Source organism: Rhyacophila brunnea, unplaced genomic scaffold, assembly GCF_057557595.1.
Source record: "Rhyacophila brunnea isolate RB1 unplaced genomic scaffold, BYU_Rbru_1.0 scaffold_4, whole genome shotgun sequence".
Lineage (NCBI taxonomy): Eukaryota > Metazoa > Arthropoda > Insecta > Trichoptera > Rhyacophilidae > Rhyacophila > Rhyacophila brunnea.
In genome coordinates this window covers 26,068,733-26,081,178 of record NW_028233068.1, presented here as the reverse complement: position 1 = coordinate 26,081,178, position 12,446 = coordinate 26,068,733, and the positions used below count along the sequence as shown (strand labels likewise).

At 33.7% G+C, this 12,446-nt stretch overlaps 1 protein-coding gene across 5 annotated transcripts in view; it reads left to right on the top strand.

Moving 5' to 3' along the window:
- The window catches only part of LOC147067153 (ribosomal protein S6 kinase alpha-5-like), an 80,339-nt gene that overhangs the window by 20,924 nt on the left and 46,969 nt on the right, over positions 1-12,446 (top strand). For all 5 annotated transcript variants that reach the window (XM_085954870.1, XM_085954869.1, XM_085954871.1 and 2 more), the window contains exon 3: positions 6,977-7,045. In XM_085954870.1, coding sequence (XP_085810996.1) covers positions 6,977-7,045 — 69 coding nt within the window. The remainder of the gene's footprint in view (positions 1-6,976; positions 7,046-12,446) is intronic.

Genomic DNA, 12,446 nt, shown 5'->3' with positions numbered 1-12,446 from the left:
TATTTTTAATAGCTTATTAGCGTATTTAAATAATGACTTCATTATTTTATATTCTACAAAAATAATATAATTTGACATCTGTCTGTAGCAGCGTTGCCAACTTTTTTCTTGCCAGATCTAGCATTTTTGTAAAGGCAATCTAGCTTGCAAAATTCTCATCTGGCCCTGGCGTATGGCGATAAATCTAGCAAACAGCTTAAATTTTTCCATAATAAAGCGAGAATATTATAAAATTTTTCCTCGGAGTTCAACATTCTGGTCTTTTATACATTTTGTCTTACAAATAAAATAAATGTTACATACCAAATGACTTATTTTATTACTTGCAAAATACTCTTCTTCGTTATTTGTTTTTCTAAAAGCAATGTAAAAATCTTGTAAATCATTATAACATAATTTTTTCAAATGCTAGTTTCAAATTTTGATAAAATCTTGCATTTTTTTCTGCCTTATAGGTTATTTTCTTACCCTATCTGGCATATTTTTGTGAATGACAGTTGCTAAGACTTGTATGTATTATAACTTGATTGTCCGCTTGCCGAATCAGACCGACAGGTACATGGCACTAATACGTATCCAGCTTTTGTATTAATACATTCAAAAAGAGGTGCAAGTAATTTCGAACATTTCACGCCTACATCACATACATACGATTACACACGTACTGTAATCAAAATACACACACAATGTCAGAACCGGTGTCATACTACCACGTGCTCTGAGGTTGTTGGTATTTTAGCCTAACGTGGTAAGAGCGATTTATTTTTTGTAAATATATACATTAATTTAGACGCACTGGAATCGATCCCATATGATCTCAAAACGCTCAACTATCATGATAGTAAATTTTTTAGCCCGAGTTCGAATGCGGATGGGCATTACTTTAAAAAAATATCTATTCTAGTGCCTGTAGTCGTTTTTTGTGTATAAAATCGCAGTGTAATGAGAGAACGTATCAAAATCATGGTTGTGCCGTACACTATCATAGAATCCGGCTCTGAACACCCATCTCAATAAAGTGTCGTTTGGAGCTGGCATTAGAACGCATACTTCATTATATCACGCTTCAGTTTCTGAGCATAAGGCATGCACATGGTCCCGCCATGGTAGGTCCAGTGCCTCCTGCCATATCAGTCATCCAGCGAGTAGGTCGCTCTTGTGGCATTGGTGCGGGTTGAGAGACGACGACGGAATCCGTTGAGCTGTGCTACAAATACAAGGAGTTTTGCACTATCGGATGGCATTTGGAGCACACATCATATCCATATGAAGCATCTCCTTGTGATCACATCAGTCGGGACACTCAGGACTGACTCGCTCACTCACGAACTTCGTGACGCGGTCGTACATATTGTGAACTCCTAAGATTCAAAACGTATAATATCGGATGAAATCAATTATAGTTACCCTTTACCAAAATATTTGCATGTCATTACATAATAGTTATCATGTAGGTACCTACTTAGTTGTTAATTATACAAAAAATGACTTAGGTACTTAAGGCCATGCATTAGTTGAGGCACGGTCTAAAAAGATCGTTGCTAGGCGATGTGCGGATTGCGGGTCGCGGGTGAAAATGACGCCTGTCAAACGAAATATTATTTCTCATATAAATCCAACATACGTCCATTTTATGTTCTGTTTATTATTCTATTAGTATCAATAATAATATATTCATTGACATGTTTGCTTTTTAAAGTAAATGGGTAAAGTTTTTAGTCATCTTTACACGATTTTAGAATTAATTGGCCCGTCGCCATCACGCAGCAAAGTGACGTGCGTCCGACTCCACGTTCTCTCAATGAATGCGAAGCAAGTACAAATTTTCGTCGCGCGTACAGTTGAACATTATTTGGCGTTTCACTGATGCGTCACCTTAATGATATCGTTTAATAAAATTAAAGGGATGCAGCACGCACTGATTTGTAAAAAACATGCTATAACCTCGATCATTACTTTATTCGTAATTTAAAACACCACGTTTGTAATAATAACGTTTTATCTCAGAGCAATAATACTATGTTTTATGCCTTTTATGGTAACAATTCATTTTATATGATCATGACATATAAATTTCTGAGACGAGAAAAGACAGTGCATTATAATGACATACATTTCCCTACAAAGTCTACAAATTGTTCAGACATTTTTATTCAATTCCCAATTTCCCACAAAGCACTCACTCCTAATAATAATTATTGTAAAGCTGCTTAGTAGTAGCTAATTTGTAATTTGCAATGCAACGGTTTTAATTGTGACGGTCGACTGAACCTTTACTAAGTAATTCACCCTTCATTTTTTTTTAAACGGCTGACGGAAAATAATAAAATAATTGCATTTTATTATGCCTTTTAGAAGAGTATTTTAGTACGAACTGAATTATCTACTTAGGTACTTAAGTACTAAATATTTTTTCATACTTATTGAAAGTACCAAGCAACTGATAACACCAAGTAACAATATTGCATTATAATATTATGCAACCGTGAAAATGTTAAAGAGTTTACGAAGTTCTTTTGCAGAAGCAAAAGTAAAGTTTTTTGACTTTTACAATTGAGTGATTATCAATGAAGTTTGGAACAATTTTATTTATCAGAATAAGTTAACACATTTTTTTTTCAAAATAATTCCGTAATGTTTGTTTGCAACCATGTGTAGGTACCTAATATGTACTCATGTGTCATACCGGTGGGGGGGGGGGGGGGGTTCAACGAGATTTCACACACTATTTTATAGGGATCTTCTAACCCAGGGGTGGTCAACCTGGTCCCTACCGCCCACTAGTGAGCGTTCCAGCTTTCATGGTGGGCGGTACGGGTTTAAAAAAAATCATGTTTTCAAAAAATTCCCCGTGACAATATAAATTTCAGAAAATATACTGTTTGTATCGCCCTCGCACAAGTTTAGTTCACGTTATGTAAGTGAAACTATGAATAAAATGTATAAATAAAAAGATAGATTTAACTACAGTAACTTGTTTTACAAAGATTTATTCTGCCAAACTTAGCGAAAGTCTGACATAAAGTATTTCGTAAGTAATTATTAGTATATGCTTTAACTTGCGGTAACTCTGCTTTATAAATTTTATAAAGTGAAGTTACTTCCCTACTTCATAAATCACTATTACTGTGGAACCGGTGGGCGGTTAGAAAAATTTACTAAGTACTAACAGAGATACAAAAACGGGCGGTATGTATAAAAAGGTTGACTACCCCTGCTCTAACCAGTCTAACCATGGTTGTGAATGAATGCATTATGCAATAGTGCATATACAGCGTTTGTACACATTCAATGCAAGATTTACCCAGCTTCGGGTTTCGAATCCGCGACCCATTCGCCAGTAATCTGGCGTTCTAACCTAAGTCACGAATAACAATTTGTTTTTTGTTATTTTTTAGATTTTTTCAACAGTTTTTTATTAATACTCCTCTTGGAGTTTTTGATGAAGATAGTAACGAAACCAGTCTTGCAGTGATAATAAAAAAAATGTTGAAGTTGTACTGATAATAAATTAAGTGTTCACTATTTATTTAATGCATGCAATGTCTTTCCACCAAGATATAGCAGAGAGATAAAACCGATTTGTTACTAATTACTAATAAAATAATATTGTAATGAAATATTTACTTAGGTACCTATCTATATTCTGATGAGTAAGTTGTGACAGTTCGAGACATTCTTGTGATTAAATTCTTAAAATTGTTATCTTTATGCACGCGTGACGTTGCTGTTCAATTTATCAAATTAAATCAAAACAAAGCAATTATTATGTAAGTTAATAAATATAATATATGACACCATTGATAGGTATTTGGACTTTTGTAGTATTTTCCTTTTTCATTAGGTAAATGTGTACTGACAATTAAAAGTTAAAAGTATATAGGTACTTACTTGTACCTGTTTTGCTATCAAACGTTGGTTTTTTCCTACAGGTTTGCATTCTTTAGTTCAAATTCCATGATGGTGCACATTATTTATCATCATTAGGGAAATCGGGATGATTACATTGTAGGTACTTATAAAGCGTAACAATGGCGTAGGTACATTAGTATTATGATTTATGAGACATATTTTATAAAACATTTTATTCGCTATTCCGTCTATCTACTTACTTATTTTTATTATTATTTATATTATATTATGATATAATACATATTTACAAACTTTACATTACTGACGTATTTATATTAGACGTTTTTATATTAGACGTTTTTTATGGGAGACCTGCATGTAAAAGACAAAATAGAGACTGGGTGAATTTTACGATAATAACCGATAAACAGATTTTACGATAATAATTGAACGATATAGTGTTCTGAATGTAAAGTGTACGATGTTGAAAACGTTGGCCATATTTAATAATAGTCCATGCACAGGTATTATTTTAATACTTGACCTTATGTACCCACTTGAATTAATCTGTAGACGTTAGTTTAAGTTTAAATATTGTTCCCTAATATTTTGGAAAGCTATTTCTTCTAAATACATTTTCCAGTTAGTATTAATTTTATTTTTGCAAATAATGTTTGGTTCGTAGATCCCATTCACTTGACTCAGTGATCCGTCTGCGTATACTGAAAAATATGCAAATATGCCTATCTATTTTTTTCATTTTCCTCATACGTAAGTAATTAATAATAAGTATAGATTTGACCTACATCTTCCTGTTTCTTGTTTGTATTCGTAAAAAGGTAATTTTGTGAATTTTCGATTGCATATTATAAATTATCTAATTTTTTTCAGTCACCCACCAACCAGTCCATAGTCACGAGATTCATATCAAAATAATATGTATCTATTAATTCAAAGTTTTGTTTACGTTTATGATTTTCCCCGTAGAATATGAAGCTTTAATTTGTGTCTTCGAACTCGTAAAACCGATGACGTATTAGGTATATCCCTAGTTTTTCCACTACAATGATTACGAAAGTATGTAGATGTAAAATTAGTCATTTACTTAGTACATTAAAGACTTAATTAATGTCATATTTAGATACATATAATTAATAGTAACATAGAAACGTTATAAATATTAAATATTATTATTCAAGTGGCTATATTGTATGTTTTTACTTAGAGAAATTACCGAGCTATTATACACTTAAACCGTCTTCTGCATCATATTATCTCTAATTTATAACAATGTTGTGATACAAATGGGATATTTGGGAAGGTAATATTGTATCATTGGAGTAGGTACATACTATGTCCATTAAGTATTTCAATCGATTCAAATCTTTCAAAAAAAAAATCTGAAAACATACAAACTGATTTAAAATAAAATTGATTGCGATGATCCGATGACGTGGTATCAGATTTATTTCGCATGTGATTTGGTGGACCGATAGCTCAATGTGAAGACCTCTCACCCAAACTCTCCGTATTTAATTTCCATGAAAAAACTTAGATCAGCAATATTTGCAATGTGAATTGCAAATCCACAAAAGAAATGATTCATATTCCCCTCTCCCTCTCCCTCTCATCATGCACACTGTAACAGTGACACACTACATTAAACGATTGAACCATACAGCAAAGTTGTAAATACCTTAAAATCCCTGTAAGATTAGTAAATAATTATGTATAATTAGTATCATGGGCCAAAGTTACCCAATTTGGAGTAGGTATAAACGTTGGCCCACATTGTTTTATCTATACTAAATATTTTTTAAACGTTTTTTAAAATGCTTCTTAAAAATAATATGACACATAATTAATGTAATAACGAATATACAAAAAAACTGGGCCAAAGTTATTCGTGTAGGTAGACTACTTTTACCTTTTTGTATTTTTTTCTCGATATCTGTACTCTGTACGAAGCTGATGAACCCTATTATTCTACCAAAGTTAAGCGTTTCTTGTCCGTTATTTTAATAATATTTTATAGGAACGTAGATTTACCGTACGTCCCGGACGGTTTGTCACTACGCCGTTTTGCAATCTAGTACGCATTTAACACTTCAAGAATTTGAAGAATCGACATATTACAATGGCGAATCTAAACATAGTAGTTATCTAGTATATTTTCTATCCGCCAGGCACTTCCGCGCTTGCCGACAGGGTGTCATCCGCCGTACATCATTCCCTGGTATGTAGGAAGGGGTAGGGTGACTGTATTAACGAGTTGAAGGTCTAACGTTATGTAAAATAACATGTTCTGGTTTTTAAAAATCGACAAGTCATTCATAAAAAAAGTTCTAGTCAGTAATAAATAAGTGTGCACGGTCGAAGTCAAATGATTGATGTCTTCTGCTTTGAGTTTTAATATTATTTTTCCTCCATTTACTAGGTACCTTATTTTATTTTATTAAGGTTATTAATTATTTATTTTATTCTGTTTGTTTCCAATACCTAAAGATATTATAAGTATGTTTATTAAGTAATTAAATTATTTTTTATAAACAAGTTTAGAGAATGTTACATTCTTTTTATTAAAAATACATAATTTGGAAAACTTCAGGAACAATGCATGCATGCGTGAACATGCACAATTTTATGTTATGCTAATTAATTTTCAATGTGCGACTGGGCTAAGTGTTAGTCCGAACTTATAAGTAGCCAATATAAAGTAAGTATGGTTTGTTCCTTCCAAATTTGAATTTTTACCACGGATAGAGATAAAGTTTGCATATTGATTTGAAATTTGTGTTTTTTCATTTAATGATTTTAATGTTTACTGCTGTCTGAATTATATATATAGAACGCTCTTTGTGAAAAGGCAATTTAGGGTTTTTAATACCCTTGTATTGTTTATGTAATTATTGTAATTACTACTTTATTGTTTTAATAATTTCTGGTTTCTGTTATGAATAGAAAAGTGTGTATTTACAGATATAATAATTTATGTACACAATCTCTATTTAACTTATTGTTGGCAAAGAAGGACTTAAGGCTTTCTGGGTCTGAGGTACAGATTTGTATTGCATAGTATGTTTAATGTATTTACGTATTACAATTCCGTATTTGTTTGTTCCAGTGACGCTAAACGGGCGGGCGTGCGTGGGGATGGCAGACTTCGACATTCTGAAGGTGCTCGGGACTGGAGGTGAGATTAATCAAATAAAAATTACTTTTTTAACTTCATAGTATGATCTTATTCGTGGACATTTCGTGGACCCTGTTCATGTTGTGGATTAATTAAACATACACCATTGTTCACTTACTCCAGTGCCACATTATGGTTAGGTCTACCTACCTACTTCAACTGTTGCGAGCATTTCTAGTTGGCATAGTTGTTTTCAGTTGCGACAAACCGTAGCCTTCTATCGTAGCAGATAGGCTCATACCTTTAGTGATTCTCGTTCCTGAAATGTAACAGTATTATAATTGGTTTATTTATAATACATTGCCTTGGTTACTGTGTTGATGTGAAGTCGTACAAGTAACCATAAATCACACAACCGTACCCGTCAGTTAAGCAAAGTTAATATAATAATACGATCATGAGCATATATATTTATCGATATAAATTTAATGTTGTTTGGCTAGCCGCTCGTTGCTTGCAATTGAGCTGTTTACGAAAATATAATCCCAGCACTTTTACACCAAAAGTCAATAAATTGTATTACAGTAATATTACGGCGTAGGTAGGCTGTTTGATGTTTGAGGTTGTCGACCAGGTCATGCCCTCGTCATGTCATCTGCGCCCTCTCATCTGGGCAGAGTTCGACGCTCCGGGCGTCGGCGGCGTCGCGGCGCCTGCCAAATGCGTGCGCCCGCCGCGTCCTTCCCGCGACACCTGCTGCGAACCTCGCCACGCCACGCCACACCACACCACTCTCATCGCTAAAAAGACGCCGGGTTAATACGAATCTCTAGACATGTTGCGAATATTTTTTTTAATATTGTATTACGCATATCTTACGCCGCCATTCTTATTATTTGCGTAATCAATGAAAAAATATTTCGTATATTCTTAATAAAGATACGATAGCTCTCGTTATACTCACAAACTAGTTTTTTATACAACGTACTCGTCGCGTTCCCTTAAAATTTCAAAGTCAACGACGTTTGTTTATTTCGACTGCCTCATTAAAAAATAAAATACACTGAAGTTGTTTAATGCGATATCTACATTATCTCTAGGTATACAATAATGTGTTGTTCAACAAAATTAATATCGATATTAATATTGTTATATCACACCTAACCCACAAATTCAAAATTTTACAGGAGATACAAACAACTGTATAGATAGATAGTGTATAATAATATATATTATGGGTACAATGCAATGTCATTGCAGATGGATTCTTTTTTTTGCATAATTTTGGCAAGTTTAAAATATTTCAATATGAAAAATATTATTATTTAATTGAAGTAAATGTGGTTTATACAACATTTTTCGCGTATGTGGTCTGTTGGTCGATGAAGACTTTTTAAATATAAATTTTACACCATTGCCTAAATCATATTGTGCATATTATCCTATTTTCAAATGTAGGTAGGTAGGTACATCGATATTTTATCATTAGTGTGTGAGTTACGATACGACACTAATGATACTCCTCGACGAAAGACGGTATCATTTTAAATTACTCCCTGCAATTAATAGCATAATATAAAATGTATATAAATATAAAATAATATGTACATAATTCTATAAAATTAATTTCCATGCCTTTTCTATCGGTTTAGTCCATTGAAACAATATATACTATTGTAACTTAGTTCTTTATTTATTATTTACGAATTTATTAATATTTCGTCACTGCTTTTTTCTTTGAAATTCATTGGCCACTCGCTTAACCTATTAGGTCCTTGCTATGAGTCCTTAAAAACTTCGTTTTAATTTGGTGGATCTGGGATTTTAATAGTGGGGCAGCCTCAAAACCTGTGTGTTTGTGATCGTTTCTCTTCTATTACTATACTACTATTTCACTACCCTACTGTCATTGGTCCTCGTGGCCTTTTTTCTTCTAGATACAATATTTTTCTAGTGGTTAAGTATACATTTGTTTTCAAATTATGTATGTTCAATAAAGAATGTTGGGTACATTCTTAAATCTTATTAATTATTATTTGAATAAAAATACAGTTTATTTAATATACCTAATAGGTATGTAGGTATATACATTTCTCATTTACTGTTCTAGTTAAAGGTTTATGAACATTTAGGTATGCACAATGTAAGAATTTGAGGGTTACGACTAGCGAGTCTGTTATCGTATGATTAAAGATATTATAGGTATATAGCCTATTTTTCGCGCTTTTTACCTAACTTAACCATTTACATCGTCTTTCGTCGATTTACTGACCACGTGTCTAACTTCTGGCCAACATTTTTGAAAATTCTTGGAATTTTGCTTTCAAAAAATATTATTCTCTTAATTACCAACATGTTAATTATTGATTTGTCGATCTTTCTTTCGACTTCTCATATTTTTTTATATTCAAGTTTGAATCGGATGTCAGAAAATTCTTATTAATTGATATTCATAAATATAGAATTACTTTCCACATAATGTATTAAAATTAGTCTGTGTTTCTGTACTTTTTAACATACAAGTAAGAAAACTGTGTGATAGTTTATTGTAGATTCCGGTTACCTCTTATCTCTCGCATTGCGTGTATACATACTCACGCACACATACGAAATTCCCGCCGGTGCCCTTATTGAAGTGTTCGTAAAGGGCGTCAAACCCGCGTGACCCCATTCCCCGAACGCATCCCCTAGTTAGGTAACCTACTAGTCGTCCGCTAGTAAGCTACCCTATAGTTATATTCGCTAGTCAGCCGTCTGCCACCGCGTCTGGCGCGACTCGACCTTGCGGGGAAGTTTTATTAGACAGCGGTCACCCTCTTACCCTTGCCGTCTGCCTCTGCTCTCTGAGAAATTAATTTCACGCCGATTTCGACCGTCAACGCGATTCGTTTACTGTTATATTAGTTTGGGTACCTATTCATTCACTCAGCGTTATTTGACAGATTATAACATTTTCATGAACCTAAATAATATGTAGGTAATCTTAATCAGTTTGCATCATTTTCATCTATCCAGTCAAATGTGAATATTGACTTGCAAACGTCCACATAAACACCCTGCCCATTGACATATGGAATGAAATCATCATCGACAGTGGTGTAGTGGTTTTTCTCTAATACCGAGCGTGACCCTAAACAATTTCAAGCATTCTACATAATATACTATAAGTAGGGATGGATTGAAAACGAAGCAATTTTTAGTATACCAATTGCATTGACCGACCGAGTAGTATGATGAATTGGCCGATATGAACAAATTGGGCCATGACGTGTTTTGCATTTACGGTTCTCGGAATCAGCTTCAATTTTATGTGCATTTTTAAAATTTAATCTGAGATATAATATAAATTGCTCAGAATATCTTGGACGCCAAAGACTTTTTCTTGGGGGTGTACATTATAAATTATAATATATACATTACATTATAATATATACATTATAAAACAATTAACACTCGGCAACTTACATTTAAAAAAAAATATTCTATGAATGTTTAAGTTGAACATTCAAGGAAAACGATTAGTGAGTGTGTGTCCATTGTATGAAAGCCATAATGCAGTGGTGCACAAGATTTTTGAAAGAAGGGCCAATTTATCCATTTTCTACCTTTTCATGGGCCGCAAAGGGTAAAAATGTTGAAAAATAATGATATATTAGATGAGATATACATTTTATGTTTTATTTTTAATTAAATATTTACATAATTTTATCAGCAACATCAATCACTCTCCACTGCGAATTATGTGCACATTTGCACGATGGAACTTAGTAGTGAGATTTATGACACAGCATACTGGCAGCAAGCATTTTGATATCGGGTTCAATGTTTGTGGTTGCTATCCTCATTTAGTTCAGACACGATTAATTTGTTAGAAAACAATTAAAATACATAAAGAACTGTATACACGCACCATACATACATATGTACACAAACAAATGTTTCATAATCGAACTGAATTTTTTCTGTTAAGACAAGCGATTTTTTAGTATCGATTTACAAACGTCATGCACTGACAAAATTCCTGGAGAACTAACACTAAAATGCGCGTTTTGTAAACAATATCTAAAAATAGACTGCACCTGCACCACAGACGGTGTGACTCATTGTAAAAAGATGAATTTCGGTCGCAAATCTATACCCGTGAAAATATAATCATATTAAAATGCATACGGGCCCTTTTAATTATTTTTGTAATTAACGTTTTAATTTGCATTTGAAAAGTAATTAGCAAAAACACAATTTTGTGCGGCCCGTAAGCTATGGGTTAAATAATAAAGTTTTCTATCAGTGACGATTCGGATTATATACCATTGCTACTGCATAATTTGTTCACATATCGAACACAGATTTTTATCATAATGAATGAAAAATTTGGTGATTAAGATGAAGTACTTGTTATTTTGTGCCGCATGCGGCCCACGGGCCGCGTTTGTGCACCACTGCCATAATGGGATAATTTATAGCCTTTGACTCTACGATTCTTGGCGGGTCTAGAAACTTTTTCAGTTCAGCACCACCGATTTCCAATTATTTCGGCAGAGTTTTTTCAAAACTCCTCACTCATTTCAATCTCGGCTTGTCTAGGTCTTCTTTTAGCCTTAGGAGATTCGTACGTAGCCTGCTCTTCTGTTGGCTCCTCCGTCATTGTATGCGCGATACAACGCGGCACATATTAAATATAAATGTTACGTGATACCTATATATAAATTTTATATCACGTAAGGAGTATCAACCGATCTCCAATATTTATAATTGTGGGTATATTCTCGTCTTTTAATACCCATATAAATTAAAAAAGGTTAATTGGAAAGAATCTTCTGAAATGATCGATTTCGATTTCGTGAAATAAGCATGCCATCTTCTTAATATGTATTTGTAAACAATCCATTCAATACTGCTAACGCAAAAACATAAATTAATAATAATTGTTATAGGTATTAAGACGTTATCAATTGAATTGTGCTAAAAACTGCCATCAGGGTCTATAAGGACGTCGGTGGTGGTCGGTGTTGGCTCGCAGCGTGCGCTTTAGAGATACATTCTGACAATCTTCTTGAGGGCGCCTAGGTCCGAAGTAAGCCGGGTCCACCAGGTGGAGATAGTCTATGTAGAGTAGAGTCTGGCGCGTTCGCCATAATAGTATTACAGTCGTAAAGTGATGTCTTGCAAGTTGGCGAGAAAATGTTTATCTGCTCTGTCAAGTTTCGTAACGAGGGTGCCCCCAAAATTCTCTGAGACAGGGCGTATGCCCCCAACATTCATCTTCACGTCCTGCCGAGCGTAACTATATATAGACGAATTTTATGAAAACCCTTTATAGTTTATAGACTCCGCACAAGTTTGTTATCGAGGTTTATGACGTATGTAGGTACGTTGGGAAGATCGGCGTAATTGTTTTTTTATATCTCATAACATTTTGCGGAAAGAATCATCATACATAGGCTTACCATAATTATGAAAC